The sequence below is a fragment of the Etheostoma spectabile genome, chromosome 5, assembly GCF_008692095.1.
Source record: "Etheostoma spectabile isolate EspeVRDwgs_2016 chromosome 5, UIUC_Espe_1.0, whole genome shotgun sequence".
Classification (NCBI taxonomy): domain Eukaryota; kingdom Metazoa; phylum Chordata; class Actinopteri; order Perciformes; family Percidae; genus Etheostoma; species Etheostoma spectabile.
This window is the reverse complement of record NC_045737.1, coordinates 5,251,158-5,272,823: the sequence shown is the minus strand read 5'-3', so window position 1 is coordinate 5,272,823 and position 21,666 is coordinate 5,251,158. Positions and strand designations below refer to the sequence as shown.

The 21,666-nt window shown below is 40.0% G+C and overlaps 2 protein-coding genes across 4 annotated transcripts in view; both read left to right on the top strand.

Annotated features, from left to right (window-relative positions):
* Positions 1 to 3,807, top strand: part of tmed7 (transmembrane p24 trafficking protein 7) — a 4,800-nt gene extending 993 nt beyond the window's left edge. The window contains exons 3-4 of the mRNA XM_032515063.1: positions 425 to 670; positions 1,297 to 3,807. Of these exons, the coding sequence (XP_032370954.1) occupies positions 425 to 670; positions 1,297 to 1,533 (483 nt within the window). The 3' untranslated portion in view covers positions 1,534 to 3,807. The remainder of the gene's footprint in view (positions 1 to 424; positions 671 to 1,296) is intronic.
* A 301-nt stretch (positions 3,808 to 4,108) lies between these two features.
* Positions 4,109 to 21,666, top strand: part of fem1c (fem-1 homolog c) — a 19,585-nt gene continuing 2,027 nt past the window's right edge. Inside the window, exons 1-7 of one of the 3 annotated variants that reach the window (XR_004332009.1) lie at positions 4,109 to 5,545; positions 9,025 to 9,194; positions 9,298 to 9,486; positions 10,147 to 10,658; positions 11,131 to 11,307; positions 11,605 to 12,097; positions 14,226 to 14,238. Coding sequence is in view for 1 of the 3 variants with exons in the window: in XM_032516069.1 (XP_032371960.1) it covers positions 5,002 to 5,545; positions 9,025 to 9,194; positions 9,298 to 9,486; positions 10,147 to 10,658; positions 11,131 to 11,307; positions 11,605 to 11,869 (1,857 nt within the window). In the remaining 2 variants the exon portion in view is untranslated. Of the gene's footprint in view, positions 5,546 to 9,024; positions 9,195 to 9,297; positions 9,487 to 10,146; positions 10,659 to 11,130; positions 11,308 to 11,604; positions 13,559 to 14,225; positions 14,239 to 21,666 lie in introns of those variants that run through there. The other 2 variants (XR_004332010.1, XM_032516069.1) reach the window with 2 other exon arrangements.

The following is a 21,666-nucleotide window of genomic DNA, read 5'->3' as shown; positions in this document are numbered from 1 at the left end:
CAACATAAACCATATGATTTACATCACGTATTTCCATATAAATCTGAGAGTGCCCGTTTTTCTGTTATTTGATAAGCGATAATTCATTATTAATTATATTGTTTTAAAGTCTCCTCAAAAATGATATCTTCATCCCAGTCTGTTATGCCTAAGTATGACTCAAATCTGTCACAATTTGAGGTGATAATACTTTGGGGGTTCCCCGTTACCCCATATGGACCAGAAAGAAGTGTGTGTGTGTGTGTGTGTGTGTGTGTAATAATAATAATTGAGAACATGTATTTTTAGAGAGTTATAAGATTGTGTTGTAGTAAAATACTGCATTTGACTTTGATGTGACAATCATGACATGAGTTTATTCCATGTAGTCCAACCCTGTTCTTTGTCTCTTTACTACTTGACACAATACGTGGTGGCTTGATAGGTGGTGACCGGTGGCCATTATGATGTGGACTGTCGTTTGGAGGACCCAGAAGGCACTACACTTTACAAGGAGATGAAGAAGCAATATGACAGCTTTACCTTCACAGCGGCCAAGAATGGCACCTACAAGTTCTGCTTCAGTAACGAGTTCTCCACCTTCACACACAAGACGGTTTACTTTGACTTCCAGGTTGGCGATGACCCTCCGCTCTTCCCCAATGAGAACAGAGTCACTGCCCTCACTCAGGTAAACTGTGTGTATGAGGATGAACAAGCTTAATCATTATAAAGTATATAGCATGCAAGTGTATGCATGCTTTTTGTAACTGACATAAACCCGATTTGTTTTTATCCGGCTTAAAAACTACTCGTTTTCCAGACATCATGTTGTACAACATGAGGTTATACACTTTTCCACATCTCTCTTACTCTGCTGTTAGTTTCATAGCTCCTGTTAGGGTTTAGAGGGGTACAACAAGGTTCTTATTAGTACATGGTGTCTTCCGTAAATTCCCAGCCATGCGTCGCCTAATTTCTAAGCTGAAAAGAGGTTTAACCTGCTGTAATGACGGAAACCCCTGTCTGGCTGTGCTCTTCACTAGTTAGTTTTAACCAGGATGAATAAGTTTTTATTCAACACCCATAGTGAGTAATGTTGTAATACGCCTATTATGTTTTCCTGATGTTTGTTTTCTCGTGACAGAATAACAGAAAAGCACAGTGTGTGCTGCAAGAGATCGAACCAAAATAAAGAATAAGACAGACAATATTATTGCACGCTCAAAAAGTGTACCTCTTCATTTTACAAGTAACAGTCTAAATATATTACTTTGTTCTTGGCTTCCATAGTTTTATTTTTTAATACCATTCTAGATGGAATCAGCTTGCGTGTCCATCCACGAGGCCCTGAAGTCGGTCATCGACTACCAGACTCACTTCCGCCTCCGTGAGGCCCAGGGACGCAGTCGGGCGGAGGACCTCAACACCCGTGTTGCATTCTGGTCCATTGGAGAGGCCATTATTCTTCTGGTGGTCAGCATCAGCCAGGTGGTCCTGCTGAGAAGCTTCTTTTCTGACAGAAAGACCACTACAACACGCGTTGGATCGTAACAGTCTCTGAGCCCCGGAATCTAATTCATCACTTTCTTTATCCGTACCTGGACTGGTGTGCATAGAGTGGGTTGGAATATCAGTGCTCATCTCAAATTGGATCATATCAAACTGCCAGGTTGAACAATCTGACATGTCAACTTCATTCAGCACTGGTATTCTTACTAACATTATGCAAATGAGTCTTGAAGTCTGAAAGGTTAAATATGTTTTAAAATGGTTTGAGGGGTAAAATAGAAAACCTGAACAATTGTTTTCTTGTTTGTGTTGCTTGTAATCATCTGTATTGGAGGCAGTTCAAGGTCATATAGTTGAAGAAAACCCTAAATACTTTGAAATAGAGCTGGGCAATGTGGAGAACATCAAAAATCCCAATATTTTGGACCAAATCCCTTGATTTCAATATAACAACAATAATGTAGGGTTGACTGTTGGTGCTTTCACAAACTATTCACACAGTGAGATTTTTTTGACAAAAAATCAGACATACCATAGATATGACCAAGTGGTTAAAGGCAAATAATAGAACAGCTAGAAGTAAGGGAAGTTCAGAAAACGATACTGCCTTATTGTAATGTAGCCTGTAGAACCAGGAAAAGACAACACTTACCATATTACAATATCCAAAATTTAAGAAGACATCTCATGTTTATCACAATGTTGATAAATTGCCCAGTCCTACTTTAAATATTTGAATCATTTCTAAATGGGTTCTGATTTTATTTGTGTTCTTTTTTTTCCCCCCGTCATCTCAAATCCTCTTCTCCTGGTCTTTTTCATTTTTCAGCCCAAATTGTGCACTGAAATAACAGAGAAAGTGAAAGTTATGACTAAATGTACTCATAATGTGAGGTTCATGGTTTTGTTTGTTTGCATGCAAAGCATCGGCTCTCCAAAACCACACTGGCAAGGCAAAGTGTTTCCCCCACAAAGGTTGCATTTGATTATGAAAAATACATTGCTTTTTTTTTCTTTATTAAATCTCACTGTATTAGGTGAGAGTAGATTTTGTGTTGTGCTTTTATCAGTTTTGGCATTTTAGAAGAGTTATAAGAGTATGCTGTCTGAGTAAGCCATCCTTTAATTTAATATTAGCCATCCTTTAATTTAATATTAGCTTTAGTTTGTGTTTTGATTGAGGGATTGAGTTTAAAGATACAGATGGTCTCCCTTAAGTGACTGCAGACCCAATTTCTTAAAAAAGTTAGTTTTGTTATTTGTATTCCATTTGCACATCGGGGTGAAATAGTGTTTCAGTTTGACCACACCTAGATGAATTATTCCCTAAAAATGTAATAATTATCTATGTGTCTCAATGTTGAAGGCAAAAAATATATATATATTCTTTTGAAAATTACACATTTGAGTGTTAAGTTGCAATGGCAGCAGTTTTTAGTGCACCAACTTCAAAAAAATCTTTCACTTTTTACCTTGCAATGTTACATCTAGTTCTTGCTGTGTAAAGTGTAACAACAACTTCTTTATCTTGTAAGCTGATATTGCTCTCGGTTTTATACAGCACTGTTGTAAAAATTAACGTTTTGCAAAATATTGCTTGAATATAAGGTAATTCCAGTAACTTTGAGTTTTAGTTGTAAGTTGAGACTGTACTCCCTGACTGCCTACTCAATTAATGTTCTAAAGGAACAGGGAGGAAGATTTAGACAGCTTAAATGTAATGTGTTTATATATAATATGACTGGTTCGGAACATATGAGCGTGCTTAGTTCAGCCAGGAATCAGTCATTGGGTCATTCTTTCTCTCACTATTCACTGATTTGCAAATTCAGCTGTAAGACACAGGAATGAATGCTGAAATACCTGAGTATACTGGGGTCATATCGAAGTTCACATGTAGAATTGAACGTGACTCTGAACAGAACACTTCTGCTGACGCTAGAAGACATCACTGTTGTGATGTGAGATAAATATAACTTTTATATTCATAAGACAGACTTTTACACCTAACCTACTGAAAGAAACCAAAAACTATTTCTAGTTTGGTCTTGTTTAACTGTCAGAACGGATTCTAGAGACTTGTAAAACAACTAATTTATTTGATTCATTTATTAGTTGTGGTTTGGCTTTGCTTCTATTGCTATGCTTTTCCCCTCTCACCATATGTTCATTGTCAGTTTTGGTAGGTGGTGCAAAGTTGCCACAAAGGTTTATGTGCTGCCAGGTCATTTTTTTAGACACAAATTTATCTCTGATGCTTTCTGTAAACTTTTTAAGTTATTGGGATGACTGAATAAACTTTCTGTTAAAATGTCAGGGTATGTTTTTATTCATTATTAACAAAACAGTGTTCAGTGAGGGGTGAAGTTTTTGGATACATTCTCAGGTCATGCTTATGTTATCCTGTAGGGAGAGATATAATCAAGGCCATCACACTCAGATTTGCACCCATACTATATTTTAAAATATTTATTAATCTGGTAGATACAAAGGAGGCAATTAAAATGTTCGTTTGAAGTTGTTTGCTCGTCACAGGGTAATTGTTTCTCGGATTCCTGTAGAGCAGCTTTGTCTTTTTTTTTTATTGACTACGACACAGTGTACCAGCTCTGTGATTGGTCCTTCACACGTCAATCACTTGTGCTAGTCGAGAAAAAAGACTGCGTTGGGTTTGCGATTTGACAGAAACTGAGTCGTGATCATCCGGTCTAGCCGTGGGAGGATAGCCGTCCATATTTACCTTCGCTGAGATTATTGTCGTGCCAGTTTGCTGCGGGGCTACATGGACGAGTGTTGTTCACCGCATTAGGGGTAACGTGTCTCGCTTGTTTTTCGACGTGTGTGTATTAAAGAAAAGCGGCCCGGAAAGTGGGGGTATCCCCAGATTGTTTGGCCAAACATCAGACCGAACGTCGTTTTCCATGGCTAACAAGCGAATAAGCTAACAGCAGCACGGCGTAACGGGTGGGGGTGGATGTCTATAGGTCGGCCCTTAGGAAGCGAATATAAATAACGTCTCAGCAGTGTGTTGTGGAACAATGACCGGCACAAGAAGCAGATATAATGGAGGCGAGCTTCTCGGAAGGCAAGACATGTCAGTAGATGGGTATCGACTGAACGATCAATAAAGAGGTGAAAAGTAACGTCAGTTAAGCTAGCTAGTCGGTTAGCTGAATTAATCAAGGAAGTTGACTAGCCTTGCTATCTTGGCGACAAATGCGTTACTGGACCAAGGGTCGTCTCAAACGTCTGAGTTAATATATTTAGAGATTCACACAACTGGCTGGTAATGCCATTTTTTTTTAAAGCTGAAGTTTAGAAAGACAATTTAACCGTGTGCTTTTAACCAAAACGCTAGCTAACGATAGTGAGTCGGAGCTTGTAAACAAAGGGTCCCAAGCCCCACCTGGCCACAGCAACGTTAGCTTGCTACACCTCGAGTAATCGTTGACCGATTTTTTTCCACGGACATCGTTGCCTTATATTTAACAGTGAAACTAACGCCCAGAGATGGATTTAAAGACAGCCGTATTTAACGCAGCAAGGGACGGCAAGCTGCGGCTGCTACAGAAACTGTTGGAGAACAAAGATGGACACGAGGTGACCAAGTTGATGGGCGAGAAAACCAACGGGGCCACCCCGCTCCTGATGGCCTCCCGGTACGGCCACCTGGACCTGGTGGAGTATCTGCTGGAGTGCTGCAGCGCGCCTGTTGAGGCCGGGGGCTCGGTGAACTTTGACGGGGAGACCATCGAGGGAGCGCCCCCTCTCTGGGCAGCCTCGGCGGCGGGTCACCTGAAGGTGGTGCAGTCCCTGCTGGGCCACGGAGCTTCTGTCAATAGCACGACCCTGACCAACTCGACACCCCTAAGGGCAGCCTGCTTTGACGGCCACCTGGACATTGTAAAATACCTGGTGGAGCACAAAGCTGACCTGGAGGTGGCCAACAGACACGGCCACACATGTCTCATGATTTCCTGCTACAAAGGACATAAGGAGATTGCACAGTACCTGTTGGAGAGAGGTGCAGATGTAAACAGGAAAAGTGTAAAAGGTGAGTGGATGGCACACTCACAGCTATAAGCAACGGATAATACTAGTGGCCTTCTTTTATTGACATTTCAATCTCTGACCCTGAGAAAGGAAACTGATTACCTCTGCAGATGTCTTAACATGGTTTGAATTCCCTATACAAACTAGTGTTGACAGACAAACAACACATCAAGGTATTTAATGATCTCATAGCAACAATTTGAGAAAATCCAAGAAAAAAAATGCTGATTTATATTGTGAACAACTTCCTCCAAAGCGTCCTGAAGTAGGGTCTGGCTGCTCCACATAGCATTCAGGGATGGGAGGAAAACTTTAATGGCATTTCTTTAAACCAATCAAATCATCATGGGCTGCAAAATAGTAGGGGGGGGGAGAGAGAGAACTCTAATTTGACAGATGGTCTAGCTAGCGGACTCAATTAACCATGCAAAGATCTGAGGAGCAGTCAGCAATAGTCCCATAATACACAGAATTTAACGGGAAAATGCATGCATCCAGCAAAATTTTCTGCACCATCGGCGCAATCCCAGAAGTTGAATGTGAAGGATCTAGACAATAAACAGGTAAAATACCCTCACAGGTTATTACACCCAGATATCTAAATAGGCATTTTGCAATAAGCAGTAAAAGTCAACAACATGAGATGATAGTTCAAGCATTTCAATATTCTCATGTGAAAAGACTAAACACAATAACGAACTTCTGGTTTCACAATGGAATGCTGAAGTGATGTGTCATCTTGGACCAATTCTGTGGGTGTGTCATAAGCTCTCCTTGGATTTTCACCTGAAAACCAGTGTACATCTGTTTTTTTTTTTCTAGGACATTTTATGAGATGATTGACCACAGCACAGCTGTTGGGGTTGGTTTGAATTAATGTTTGTTACAGTTTTCATGGTTATGAAAAATTATCAGTTTGTCCTTAGAAGCATTATAGTCCACTTTTCTTTTAAAGGGACACACCGACTTATTGGGACTTTAGCTTATTCACTGTATCCCCCAGAGATAGACAAGTCCATACATACCCTTCTCATCTCTGTGCGTTACTCTCTGCTCGGGACTTCTCAGGTGCTGCAAGCATGTCACTCCGGCCAAGTAGCAGAAGTAGCACTGCTTTGCCTTTCTGAGAAAATAGTTACCAGTTTATATCCGGTTAGGAGATGGTGTCTCTTCTGACCTTGTTATTTGTACACCCTGTGACTATACAAATCACAACATGCAAATGGGAACATGTTTGCATTATTTTGTCAGTTATTGGGAGCAGGAGGCTAGTTGGAACCGGTTACGTCTAGGATCTCTGCTAGGCTAAGCTACCGGTGGGGCTGTCAGACAGTTACAACACACAGACAAGTCCATAAATACCCTTCTCATCTCTAACTCTAAAGTCCCAATAAGTCAGTGTGTTCCTTTAACCATCTGTATGATTAGTGTGTTCCAAATTATAATACTCTCAAAATATGTATATACTACATATGTGGTGTTTGTGTTAATCGTCATGCAGGACTGTCAAACTTGCAAACAGTATTGGTTTGTGCACATTTGACTCTTCAACTCCTACACTTCCATTGGTCAGAACTAGGACTGAGCCATATGGAGAAAATTAGATATCACGATATTCTTGACCAAATACCTCAATGTCAATATTTTAGGTTTGACAATTGGTGCCTTCACAAAATGGCTAACAACAAATTGGGTACAAGATTAAATCATCAATACTGCTTTAGGTGGTTAAAGGCAAATAATAGAACAACTCAAACAGTCTGAGTTCAGAAGACTACATCACTTTATTGTGATGCAGCCTTTAAAACCAGGAACAGACTAAACTTAGCCATATTACATTGTCCAGAATTTTAGACGATATCTAGTCTTGCGTCACAATGTTGATATATTGCCCAGCCCTAGTCAGAATAGTTTACCCTTGCCTTGCTGATGAACCCACATTCAACGTATTCTTGGTTAACACTGTTCATTCAGTATCGCCAGAACACCTCGAAGAAGTCGAGACACTTAGTTCTTGACCAGTAGAAGAGCAGTAGGCAGGTGCTCTATTCTGCACAAACCATAGTATGTGCTTAATAAGTGAGGTTAATGTGTGGTGATTGTAGTTGAAAGCACTTTTGCTAGCCCAGACCCTTTCCCATAACAGCTGGGCCAACAGGAAGAGGTAGATGTGTGATAATATTAGATGTGAAGTTGCAAATTTCCAAAAAAAATGGATCATGTGTTGATTGAGGAAGGCAAGCAAGTTGGGAAGAAAATGTTCCAAAGACACAGCTGGTTTGACCTGCTTAAAATACGGTGGCTGGCTCTCTTGCTCCCCCCAGACAAACCAACACTTAGTTTATTAAATTCCTTCAGTACATCACCTGAGGTGCCCTCCTCACTTCGGCTTAAGGTAGTCTCAATTCTGTTTGGATGTGCGTAAGGACTATTCGGACTAATCCCTGGCTTTGGAAAGGATTTCCTAAATTTCTGGATGGAACTTGCTTTGTTAGTGGAAGTGAATGCACCATCCAGACAAGCAAAGCTCAACATATTTCCATCACTATATAAATCTATTACTATGTAAAACTATACTATAGTTGTTGCAGCTGGTTTTGTGGGAGGTCCAAAAGAGGCAATGGTATAATAGTATAATATTCCTTTGTAGTAGTTTTTTTTTTTTTTTTTTAATATTAAACCATTGACTGTATAATGACTTGTCCATTTGATAGCTTTTTGCCCATCCAATGCCATAACAACACTATTAAACAAGTAGTATGCTATGTTAATAAAAACGAGGTAAAGCTGCTGTGCTGTTGCTCCCAAGTTTTTGTCAAAATTAAGAGTAAAAAAACAATCTGATCAGTGCAGTTTTGGCAGGCACTGCAGAGAATATAAATAATGATTAATCCCTGAATAACCCTGTTTGCCAAGGTATGCTTGAATATGGATTAGCCTAAGTGTACTGAAAGCAGCCAGGCTAGACACGAGTGAAAGCCAAGCAGGATAGGCTGGTAAGACCAGTAGCGCAAAAAACATTTTTGTTTTTACTAAACATTCTGTGACTCAGGTGACAGGTGTTTATCAATGGTCGTACAGAATCAGTGCAGGCCACAGTTACCACCCCTCATCTGGCAGAATGGATATACGATCTCCAATAAATGTATCTGCACGTTAGAGGGTGACAGGAATCAATTATTGATCCCATCCCGAACCCATGAAAATACTCCTTTAACTTCCCCTTGTCTCTAATATTCAATAATGACAGTGTAGTTTCAAATGTATTTATTTTTCTTTCTGAAACGATATGCTTCACAAATCTTGCAACTCCTGTCCGCTCCCGTTGATTTTCAAAACTCTATTCGTCCCTATCACATTACCAGCAGTAAGATTGACCCGAAAAATTGTCACCCTCTACTGCACATCATCTAGCATTACTTGTTTATGGAAACTACTTCTGTAGCAGAAAGAAGACCATAACTTGTCAATTGTTCACAGGCAACACAGCACTTCATGACTGTGCGGAGTCTGGTAGTCTGGAGATCATGCGAATGTTACTGCAGTTTGGAGCATCCATGGAGCAAGACGGCTATGGCATGACCCCCCTGCTCTCTGCCAGCGTCACAGGCCACACTAACATCGTAGACGACCTGACGATGCACCAGCAGGTCAGTTTCTGGGGAGTCTGCGAATGTGTGTGTTGCTATAGTGTTTTCAACCTACTGAACATTCTGAGAAATTTATGAAGAAATGATTTTCTTTCTCCTGCAGACAAGCCACACAGAGCGCATTGATGCCCTGGAGCTTTTGGGAGCCACATTTGTTGACAAGAAGAGAGATCTGCTCGGAGCTTTAAAATACTGGAAGAGAGCCATGGACCTCAGGTACATGGATGGTAACAACATCATCCACAAACCGGAATCCAAGCAGCTGATTATGGCATACGACTACGCCAGGGAGGTGAGTAGTAGTTTGAGTCTGTCTTTCCACCAAGCTCCAACCCAAAATAAATGTGCATTGCATTTAATACTCCTAAAATAGGTTGTATGACATGGATGTAATTTGTTAAAGGTAGCACAGAGTTTAGAAGGTTTTTAAAAAGAGTCAAAGATCATAACTGGGTCTTAATGTTGCATTCACTAACAATTCGTAAACTTATGGTGCATTACTTGTTAAATATCCTTCTGCCATCTAGTGGTTGTTCTTTTTGTCGTTAACGGCAATTGACTGGTGAAATAAGTAATTGTTACATTTTAAATAAATGTTTTAAATTTGACCATATGGCCTTAGCAATAACCAAGCCTTATCAGTTCAGGCACCGGTTTAGGTAAAATCTCCAAAAGATATCCAACCCTACAACCTCAACCCTTTTTAGATTCACTGTGCACGGTAATCCCTTAAAGTCGCACTCTTTTGTATCAAAGACACTGGCTGCACATTTTTGCTTTTGGTGTGAAGAAATGGGACAAAGAAAACCAGCTATTTGGGACCATGCTTGTTTTCAACACAAAAGGGTTTCAGGCACAAAGGAAACAAAAAAATGCTTAATACATCTACATGGAAACCCTAAATTGCTGCACCCTGCCATTGTCTTCTTGACCTTTATACTCCTCTTTCTAGGTAACAAATGGAGAAGAGCTGGATGGGCTGATATCTGACCCGGATGAAATGCGCATGCAAGCACTGCTCATCCGTGAAAGAATCCTCGGCCCACAACATCCAGATACGTCTTATTACATCCGTTACAGAGGTGCTGTCTACGCTGACTCTGGGAACTTTGAGCGCTGTATCAATCTGTGGAAGTATGCACTGGACATGCAGCAGAGCAACCTGGACCCCCTCAGCCCCATGACGGCCTCCAGCCTGCTGTCGTTCGCTGAGCTCTTCTCTTTCATGCTGCAGGACAGAGCCAAAGGGCTCCTGGGAACATCGGTGTCATTTGAGGACTTGATGGGGATTCTTTCCAAGAGTGTGTTGGAGATAGAGCGGGCAGTTAAACAAAATGGGCCAATGCCTCCTGACCCTGCCCAGCTCAGCAAAGCCCTGTCAATCATCCTGCACCTCATTTGTCTTTTAGAGAAGGTGCCCTGTACTGCAGAGCAGGACCACTTCAAGAAGGAAACCATCTATAAGTGAGTTTCTCTCTAAATGACTTGTATTTGCAACAATTTGTTTTCAGTGAGGAAAATAGCCTCCATGATGATGTAGTGTGTCCATAGTTTTGAGGGAAATCCTTTTTTTTTTTTTTTTTTTTTTTGTGTGGCAGTGATTTTCTTTGCCCTGGTTTGTAAAAAAATGTCTTTGTCATGCCCTGCCCTGTATTTGCTTTGACAGTCTAAGTTTGCACTTTCATATCCCCTCTTTTTCAGCAAATAAAGAGTGTAAGTAAAACTAGGCTTTTGGTAAATTTGTGATCCTTTTCATGTACCTATTTATTTATTTTTTTTTTTAAATATGATCCTCTCATAATCCTGCCAATAGTTCAAGCCAACCTGTAAGTCCTCATTGTCAGTTGGGACATTGTCATTAACTTGCTTCAGTGCTGTTACCATGACAGGTGTAGTTCAGCCTTTCTTTGACCGAAAGGTTTCCACATCTTCACAGATTCCTGAAGCTCCAGCCGTGTGGTAAGAACGGCTACAGTCCACTACACCTGGCAGTCGACCGCAACACCACCTGTGTGGGCCGCTATCCCGTGTGCAAGTTCCCCTCCCTCACAGTCGCCTCCATCCTTCTTGAGTGTGGGGCAGATGTGAACAGCCGTGATGAAGATGACAACAGGTTTGTTTTTTTCTTCTCTTCTAGTTTCAAACATCACTCAACTGTTTTTTACCTATCCTGGTTTTATTTTTTACTAATATTTCTAGTAATAAGAAACACTATAGTTAAAGGGGTAAGAACAATCATGTCTTTGTTTTTCTGTAAACTGGTAAGGTTAATGAAAATACTTAAAAAGCTCCTCAATTGTGCCATTATGACAACCACCAGTTAAACAAATGACAAAAAGACCCAACCAATGATGAACCTGTCTTGTTGTAGAATCATAAAGCAAATCTATTATCTTTTCCAACCCACCAGCCCCCTTCACATAGCTGCATCTAATGGTCACCCTGACATCATGAACCTCCTGATATCATGCGGGACTCACTTTGACAGCACCAATGCCTTCCAACAAACGGCCTGTGACCTCCTGGACGAGAAGGAGCTGCCCAGGAATATAATCCAGCCCATAAATCACACCACGCTGCAGTGCCTGGCCGCCAGGGCCATTGTCAAGCACAGCCTCGTTTACCGGGGAAACATCCCTGAGAAACTAGAGGCCTTTGTCTTGCTCCACAGATAATGACTGTGAGTAGAAGGGAATGGATTGATTAAAACAGGAGGGGGGGGGGTTTGATCTCACCAAGTGGAATGGACAGACTGAGGACCGTGATAGTTCGGGGCCTGACCCACAAGTTGTTTGAGGAGCTTAAAGACACAATTTTGTGGGTTGGGTGTGCAAATTCAAACTATTTTTGGAGCGAATAAACTTGAAGATTTGTGTGAACAAAAATGTCCATTTTATTCTAATGTCTGCTGTTTCATGAAGCCACAGCGCTGACTGGTCACAGCTTGCTCTGTGGGGATGTATTACAAGTGGATTGCAACATGGACAAACCATTTCTGGACGAACTGAACAAGAGGTTTATGTATTTTTGCGATTTCTTTTTTCTTCTTTTTGTTTTTGTTTTTTTGTTGCATATTTCACTATGCTATTTATTGAATGACACTTGAGAGATTCTTCTCCATGTTTGCTCCAACCTAGCCTCAACTTTGCCTACTTCTCTTTTCTCAAAGCAAGGATTGAGGCATTTCTCTTTGTGCTGGGACTTAATGTTATATTTAGTTTGTCCCATCACTGTTGCCAACAGTCATGGACCCTTCCTCAGTCATCATTAGGAGGTTACTCTTGTTTTGTACTTCTGCAAAACATGTAGTTATTGTCATGCAACTCTGGATATCTGCCAAGTGGTGTGGATTCTAGACTCATTTGTTGTTCCCACTTTAGTGTATTACAAAGCTTTACAAGAAGGGTTTAATGTCTGCAAACACCATAAGTGCTTTATTCTTCCTATGCACAGGCTAGGCTGTTGGAAAGAGACTGTTGTATTCTGTGCCGGCACTTGTCTGTGCAATATCTCATGAGTTTTTGTGTTTACCTCATTGCTGCCCTTTCCTTCAGTATCCCCTTACTTCATGCATAGAAAGGGGGGGGGGGGGGGGGGGGGATGGGGGCAAACCATTGTACTGATTATTGTTAAAAGAGTGAATGAATTTGAGTGATTGTGTATGTACGTGTGTGAGTGCCACCCAGTGTGTTTCTTGTAAGCAGTGTGTTTTTGAGCTTACACAAATGTTTGGTGTAGTGGCCCTCGTGGAGATTCCATAATGCACATGACTGCCACTAGAAACCACAGCGGCCAAACTAGGTGTCTACAACCGCTGCAGTGTGCAGGCTTGTACACAGAAGTGACCTCTTAACGTTCATACATGGCCGACATTTTGAAATGCTATTATTCTTTTAATAATCATGAGCAAAAAGAAAACATCTAGGTAGGTTACCAGCATTGGCCCACTGTGCATGTGCAGCAGCATATCAGCCAACCAATCACTGCAGAATCTTTCATTAGAACGCCTGAGACTTCAAACTAGACAACAGCTAGGACAGTTCTGCTTATTTTGTACAATTATCGTCCAGCTGTACGAGAACTAAAGATGCAACGCCTCAACGTACCAAGCTTTGTGAATGATCTTATTTGCACATTAGCTTTAGATGTGTGGGTTGAAAAAAGGGCTTTTCATAATTCATAGGTTTTCATATTGCAGTCTATTCCACCTGACGGTTCAAAACCAGACAGAAAATGTGTGACGACTCCCAGGGCAACTTGTTTTGAATCTGCACTTTACTATAGCGGAGTTAAAGATTTGATATGGCATCAATCAAGTTCATGTCTTAATAACCCTTTTGACAATAAACCCATGTTGCACTTGTCTCCTTGTCCAAATGTCTTTTTCCTTAATTTTCTGTGTATTTCTATGCAAATGATAAGGTGTCTAGTGATGATGGGATGGTGTCTTTTAGCTCTTTTATTTGCCAATTCTCCATGGCCTACTACTGTATCCCGCCCCTCAGGAAAATAACATTTCATAAAGAAAACTGCTGCTTTCCATCCTGACTGCAATAAATGTACTGAGAAATGTCCCCAAGAGATGTGGCAACTATTGGCAAAAAAAGGCAATTATTACCACAAGTTGGTTTTGCTGCTTCTGTATCGGTTTAACTATTTAATTCTCTGATGGATTTCCTGATTGAGGGCTGGCCTCCTGTGACTTTTACTGCAGAGTCACTGAGCGGTAGATCCATTCCAGATACTTGAGCTGGGAGTGGGTATGCAGAGGACCCCTCTGGACTTGAAATGTGTTTGTTGCTCACGTTAAGTGGCTTCCAAGAACCATCTCCAATAAAAACATGCTGATTATAGCTTGTTGGTTCAGTACTTGTTGCTTTAAAGCAAAAAAAAAAAAGCAACTGTGGCTGGCTGGGTGGTCTGCAAAGAACTTGAACTGTGTATTCATTGTTGAGAGATTGACTGACATAATTTACCCAGTCATAGGACCAAAGCAAATATGTTGTATGTATGCTTCTGGCCATATTACAGAAACTGAAAAATGGTTCCTTTGTTGTTGAGCACAGACATCACAATAACTGTTTTCAAAAATGTGATGTGTCCAATACTTTTAGGATTGTTGAATGGTTTATGACCAAACATCTTACACAGCCATGAGCGTGGCTGTACGCCTTTTTGGTCTTGTTTTTTTTTCATTCTATTTGTTAAAGAAAATAGATTATCCTAAAAGCTGGGTCCTCAGACTCCTCTGTGGGAGCCACTGCTTTAGGCTGTTTTCTGTTAGAAACGCTTGTCATAGTTTATTCTCCAGTTTTTTTACGGTGATAAGTTGTATTTCAGTTTAAAATTGTGGAAGGTCCATTAGAAATGTTTTAAAAACTAGAGATCATACTTTATATAAAATTCACAATGGAAATATATGTCTTGATCTTCAAATGCAAAGATGAATTAAGTTTTTTGTTTTTCTTTCCTCACAGTGAGGCTCTTGCCACCTGTTTCCTGCACTTGTAAAGCAGCTATCGCACCTATCATGTGTTCTCTGATGAGTCACTGCCAGGATCTCTGGCAAAGTGCTGTGATAATTTCTTAATGAGTCACGATCACCGTAGGTACTGTGTGTGTGTGTGTGTGTGTGTGTGTGTGTGTGTGTGTGTGTGTGTGTGTGTGTGTGTGTGTGTGTGTGTGTACTAGGCAGTTGAGGTAGAACAGCAGGTTTCGGTAGATCTTTTTTACCATCTGTGTAAGAGTCCATTTTGTCATCTTTAAACCAGGATTTTGCAAACTCTAGTGACTTTTGACTCAAACCAGCACTCTAACAAATATTTACAACATAACATGACATAACTCTCACATAACAGAAACTGGACTATAACTACAGAGAGCTTAGCAAACCTGGAAAAAAAGACAAACGATAATAGGATACTTTTTGATATGTTTCTGATTTCATGTGGTTTAGTGGCAGCGCCACTCTGAGGAGTGTCATTGAACTGTGCTGTTTTGACCACACCCAGGATTGCCTGCTAAATATAGCACAGATACTATGAAGTGAAAGTGGACACGTAGTTATTTGATTTGACGTAGTGTGAGGAGTAACCTATCACTGTGAACTATATCAGTTGGAAAATGAATCAGACTTCACCCACATCTCTATAACTCTTCTTCCCTTCCAACGTCATTTCAGTTAACACATTTCCTCCAGCAGGAATGTTAACTTCTTATTGTTGGCAATTGTGAAGTATATGGTGCGTGTGCTTCTGGTTCTTGGTAACTGGAATAAGTCGAGGCTTGTCTCAGCAAGTGTTCATGTGGTACAGCCCATCTTATACTGACACTGGAGGTTAGCCGTGTAGTCAGCTCTGTGTCGAGCTAGATGTTGACATAATGAAAGAGAAATAAGTAGAACTGAAATTAAGAAGGTGCGAGTGTAAAAAGCCAGATTTTCTTGAAAAGTGACTCAGCTCTGCAGGGAAGGGGTTAAGTGAGTCAGAGGGTTGCACGTGAAGTCCTAGTCACGAAGTTGGTAAGAATCTACCCTGCTGCACTGTCCTATGCAAGATACAGACTCCTAAGAGTAATTACTTGTTGTGTGGTAGGCTGGACAGGATACAGTGGGTAATATACAGAGTCAGGATCGGTGTTAAGAGTACTTTCAATGCAGCACTTCACCTCACAAATCCCCAAATAAGTGTTTGGTTTAATGTTAGCGCATTACAACAGTTTATAGTATTCATAAGATGTTTCTGTAGAAGAAAAATGACTGTAGGATAACATACAGTACATTTTTTTTATATGTGAATGTTTTGGCAAACAAAACTAATATGTATTTGTGCCAAAACCATAAAACATCAAATATTAAATATTCCTTTGTTTTGTGTAATAACAATGCTTTATGGTAATTTTGTGGGTTTTGTCACCTTAATAGTCATGTCTGTGGCCAGGGGAAGACAACACTTCTGGGTTTAATGTGTATGAATACCCAGTCCTCAATCAGTGTACATAAGGCTTCACATCATGACTTATTTTTTGTGGCCCTTTGGCAGTGCTCTCCACTCAGCCTATTTCTGTGCGGTCTATATTTAGGGCTGAAGAATGCCCTGTTGGAAAGCTGTCCTACATTACATGTGCTCCTCCATCTTTGACTATCTGCAGGTGAACTATCCTCAGTCACAGACTCATTTCCTGTCCCCGTGCATCCATTTGTCTCCACGTGCCACTCCATCCATTTCAGTTTAATTAGGTTTCACTGACATGACAGACAAAGTTAGAGCACATTCACGGGAGAGGCTATTATAAATAAATAAATTATTGGATCATAAAAGTTAATTCCCCCTTCCCCCTTTTTTTTTTTCTTTTTTTTTTATACAATGGACAAACTAATTGTTAACCACACATTAATTTATTTGAACAAGGACATGATATATATAGAAGAGAGCTACAGTAATCTATTGTAGACATATTTTAGCTTATAAACAGTACATATACCAAATACTTAACTGAACAAGGTACATTAACAAAATTTCATCGTGAATTTTCCAGTCGGAGAATGTCTTCACTGAAATGGGTAAAAGCATCAAGTGCATTGACATATAGAGCTAAAGTACAGCAATTTTGATTTGTGTTTATCCCAACGTTTGTCAGTAATTCCCTTTAGATGTTAAATCCTTGGTTGGAGAAACATGCTTAGATGAAGTTCATCACAGTACAAATCTGGTTTATAAGATGACTAAACTATTTTGGATTCATTCTGACCCCAACCGGCCCGTCAGACGCCGCCTACCAAAAGCCTGGGTCTGTCCGAGGTTTCTGCCTAAAAGGAAGTTTTTCCTCGCCACTGTCGCACTGTTGCTTGCTCTGGAGGAAACTACTAGAACTGTTGGGTCCTTGTAAATTCTGGAGTGTGGTCTAGACCTACTCTATCTGTAAAGTGTCTTGAGATAACTCTTGTTATGAATTGATACTATAAATAAAATTGAATTGAATTGTATGCCCCTACATGGATTTCCAGTTAATTAATTGCCTGACAGGGGTTTGGTAACCTGTTTTACCATGATTGCATGGTATTAATATGTTGCCAGTCAGGTGGATATAAACACAAAATAGAAAACAAGTTGCTAAAACTTCAGGAAGTATCATGGTCTTCACTGCTCACTTTATCTTACTTCAGCTTTTAGATTTAGAATAGTTAGTGGAGTAATTGATAATTTAGTCTGTAGATATGCAGAAAGTATTTGATCATGCTTTTATCATCTCAGCTATTTAACCATCTTCCATCGTTAAACCAGATTATTCTGTACTGTTTACTGTTCTGTTTACATTCCTATTCCTGACAAACCATATTCCCACTTTGTCTTGACTTGAGAGAGGTCTCGGACCCATATGCTTCTCAGTGCAGCTTTTCAGGATGAACCAATTGAAGTGGGTCCACCCGCCCACATAAGCTAAAGACTCTGGAGTTCAAATACATTTCCACTAGTTTCCTGGTGTGAATACATGCTGATGCCATAGCCCACTGCATCTTTGATTCCTTTGAGCCGTCCGGCCCTGGGACAGTCAATCTATCAACACTGTCCTTTTGAAATGGAGAAGCACTGATTCACCAGAGTACCTTTGAGCACTTTGTTTCACTTGATTTACTTTGATGCTCTCAGAGTACATCGCTATGGATGGGACGTGCACCTGCTGAATGTAACATAAGAAGGTGGTGACTGAGAAAGTGCCGTTGGCAAAACGTGACCGATTGCATAAGAGTCCCAGCAGCTAAAATAGATGGGTAGGGTATTAACATGGGGATCACTGTGATCTGAATCTGATACTGACCTGGGCACCGCAGTCTCTGTCTCGCTCTCGGACGTGTGTGTGTGTGTGTGTGTGTGTGTGTGTGTGTGTGTGTGTGTGTGTGTGTGTGTGTGTGTGTGTGTGTGTGTGTGTGTGTGTGTGTGTGTGTGTGTGTGTGTGTGTGTGTGTGTGTGTGTGAGAGAGTGAGAGAGTGAGAGAGAAAGAGAGAGTCAGCTGTAAAAACAACGCTCTCATAGAGGGAGAATTTAGCTGGCATAGCAATGATTATAACAACAAATACACAAATTTAACACACACAAAAGCAAACTAAAGACAATGGCAATAGGATCACACCAGTTGCAATACCAATTTTGGCCAGGGACGTAAAGTGTGTGTGTGTGTGTGGAGGTGTGTGTGTGTGGAGGTGTGTGTGTGTGTGTGGAGGTGTGAGTGCCCTTCCCTACTCTCTATCTCCCTACCTCTAGCGCTCCTATTCGGACCACACACATTTTCAAACTCTACCTTCATTTCTATCTCAACTACACGTAATAAGTTTTCTTAAAGACATATAAACATCTAGCAAAGTCCTCAAAACCGTCTCTGTGGTGGTTTTCATTACAGTAGGTGTGTCAATGACACACAGACTTACAAGGAACAACACTATCACTCTTGTTGCTGGTAAAAACCCACATGTTCCTCCTTTTACTCTGGGTTAGGTAGTGGTTAGGTAACTAATGTGCAGTGTTTAAAAGAGAGCTGAGAAATAATCTGAAGGAAGTATTCACATGCACATTTTTTTTTTTTTTGGGTAATTTGCCTTTATCAAACCTGTCCTAATCCTATATCTTTGTACATACTGTAAATCATGGGCTCTTGGAAATGATGGTTATACCAACAAAGCAAAACCTTTTTAACAAATATTTTGCTCCACTCGCAGCTTCACTTTTGTTGTATTCTTGTTTTATCACAACAAAAGTATTGTGCGGTTTTCCATCACTAATGCATGTCATTTTCACAGTTTATCATAGTAATGAGATGTAGCTTCTTTTGTGAATCAACTCCAGCTTAGTACCTGACAGGTTAGGGTGTCAGATATACAGTTATAAAGCATTTAGTGTGAAGTTTCAATTGTACTTCACATACAAAAAGCATGTTTTCTTACCATTTTCTGTACATAACTGGCAAGGTACGAGGCAGGTACTACAACTCGGCAAATAGGAAAAAAATAAATGTAAATCTGGGCTAGTGTCTCATCACCACCACTTATTAAAGACCGCTTACCTTCTGCCAAACTCAAGCTCCGTTTAGACATTTATCTAACAGAAAGCATGTTGAGTTGTTTTTTTTCATCATGTTGTGAATGTCCGTCTGTCTGTCTGTCTTTATTTCCTTTGTTGTGTGTATATATCCAAGATAAAATTGTTGTAATTTCCCTCATTTAGCATTCAGCCTACACAACAACAAGACCTAGACAAGATAAGTCTAAATGTTTGGCTGTGCCCACATTTGTTGCCAATGGCAAACTATCTGCCACACTGACTCATCAAGCCCACCCACACTCTTTTGAGAGTCCACAAGGTAGGCTACCTCCTTTTTTGTCTAATCACCATGTACTGTACCTTCCCCAGTCAAACAGATTTGAGTATGTAGGTATAAAATGTTGCTAAGAGGGCAGCCATGGTCAAAACTGCAAATGTGTGGATACATAGTGCAGGTGTCTTTATTTATAGAACAAGGTTAGGTTTTCTAATCTAATCTTCATCCATATTGTGGAGTTTGCCTGTTTGAAAAGTATGTCATAGCTCCAGTGCCCACACACATAATGACTTGCATGTGTAAAAATATACACACACACACACTCTCCTTCACTCTTTTTCTGCCCTGCCACCATAAGCAGTTGGTAATTTACACAAAAAGCGGCAACAGTGTTAGCTCTGGTCCTGAGCTGCCAGGAACAGAGAGGGACAGATCCAGTGTCCAGAGGTTAAACCAGATGCTTCAAATTGTTGGTGTCCATTATTCATCTCTCGTCCCTAAATGTAGCTCTTTGTCATTTCTCCGCATCTTTATCTGCAAACATAGACACATACAGTGAGGTTCAAAAGTTAGGGCACCTCAGTTAAAAATTTATATAAATCTGCATAAAGAAGCCAAGAAAAGATGGAAAAAAAATCTCCAAAAGGCATCAAACGACAGATTAGACATTTGTATTGTATGTCATAAAAAGCTAGATTTTATTTCCATCATTTACACTTTAAAAACGAAAAAAAAAAAAAAGGGTGATTGCAAAAGTTTGGGCACATTATAGAGTTATTACCTTGTAAACCCCCCCCCCCCCATTTTATTTTGCTGTACAAATAAAGTCAGCTTTATTTGTACAGCACATTTCAGCAACAGGGCAATTCAAAGTGCTTTACACAAAATCAGTTTAAAAAAACACATGAATAGTTAAAAATAAAAACAAGACACATAAAACACAAAAGTTACAGTGCAGCATATGAAATTAAACATTTAAGAAATGGTAATTTAAAGAAAGGCAACATCAGAAAGAAAGGTCTTCAGCCTTGATTTAAAGAACAGTAGCAGTAGACAAGTTTTTCCAAATCATGTTGACATGAGTCCTTTAACCCTTGAAATATTAAGGTGATAATAGGCTGACTTTGTAATTGTTTTACAATTGCTATGACAGATTTTTCAATACATTTAACAAGTTTCCTAAACTCTTAACACAATTGGCAAAACAGTTAATTTCATGCTCAAAATAACACCTTGTAAACTAAACTCCAAAACTAGTTTTCAAAAAAAAAAACAAAAAAAAAAACACACATACCCTGTCTAACAAAACACTGCACACATGTTTCAAAATCAATTATTCCAAACACATGTTCTCCAACAGGAACATTTAGTCAATCATAACACCACAAAAAAATAAAAATAAATCAAAAATCTTAGCTGACATTACAAAAACGTCATTATTTTAGAAATGTCAAGTATGCCTTTATACAGTATATTGCATTGATCAGAGATTGTGTTTTGCACATGCATTTGTTGAAAAAATACAAAAAAATGAATGACCATCTCAGAGTAGCTTTATAGAGTACAGTTTATGAAAAAAAAAAAAAAAAAAAAAAAAAAAAAGACAGATTTGCTGCAGTAAAGACTTATTTTGCAGAAGGACATTACTGCAAGATATATGTCACACCCCCACTGAGGAAGCGGGGGAGTATTTAAAAACCCAAAACTACTATACCAGCATTAATTCTTTCCACTGACAAAATATGGAATAAAACCAGCCCAAGCAACTTACAAAAATGCGACTTTATTCTAAAACACAAGTTAAAATTAGCAAAACCGCTAAGCAAAAGACAAATATAAAAGTTAAGACTCAAGTAATAAAAGCTAAATATTTAAGAGTAATGTCCTTGTCACTAGTCCCCAGTTTCTTTACAGTCCGTAGTTCTGGTTATCCTAAGAGCAGCCAATCCCGCCCCGGGAAGCCTAGGCTCTTCCTTTCACTTGTCCGCGTTGCGTGTTGCGTTTCCACCTGGCTGACACTGGGGGAGAACAAAGAGCTCTCAGTCAAACAAGTCACAAAGCAGTTCTTTGCCCACACTCTCCGAGGACAGCTGGAACACTTTCCTTCACTTATCTGTATTCTCGCGTTGAACTCCTCGTCTGGGTGGCTGCAGTCCCCCGT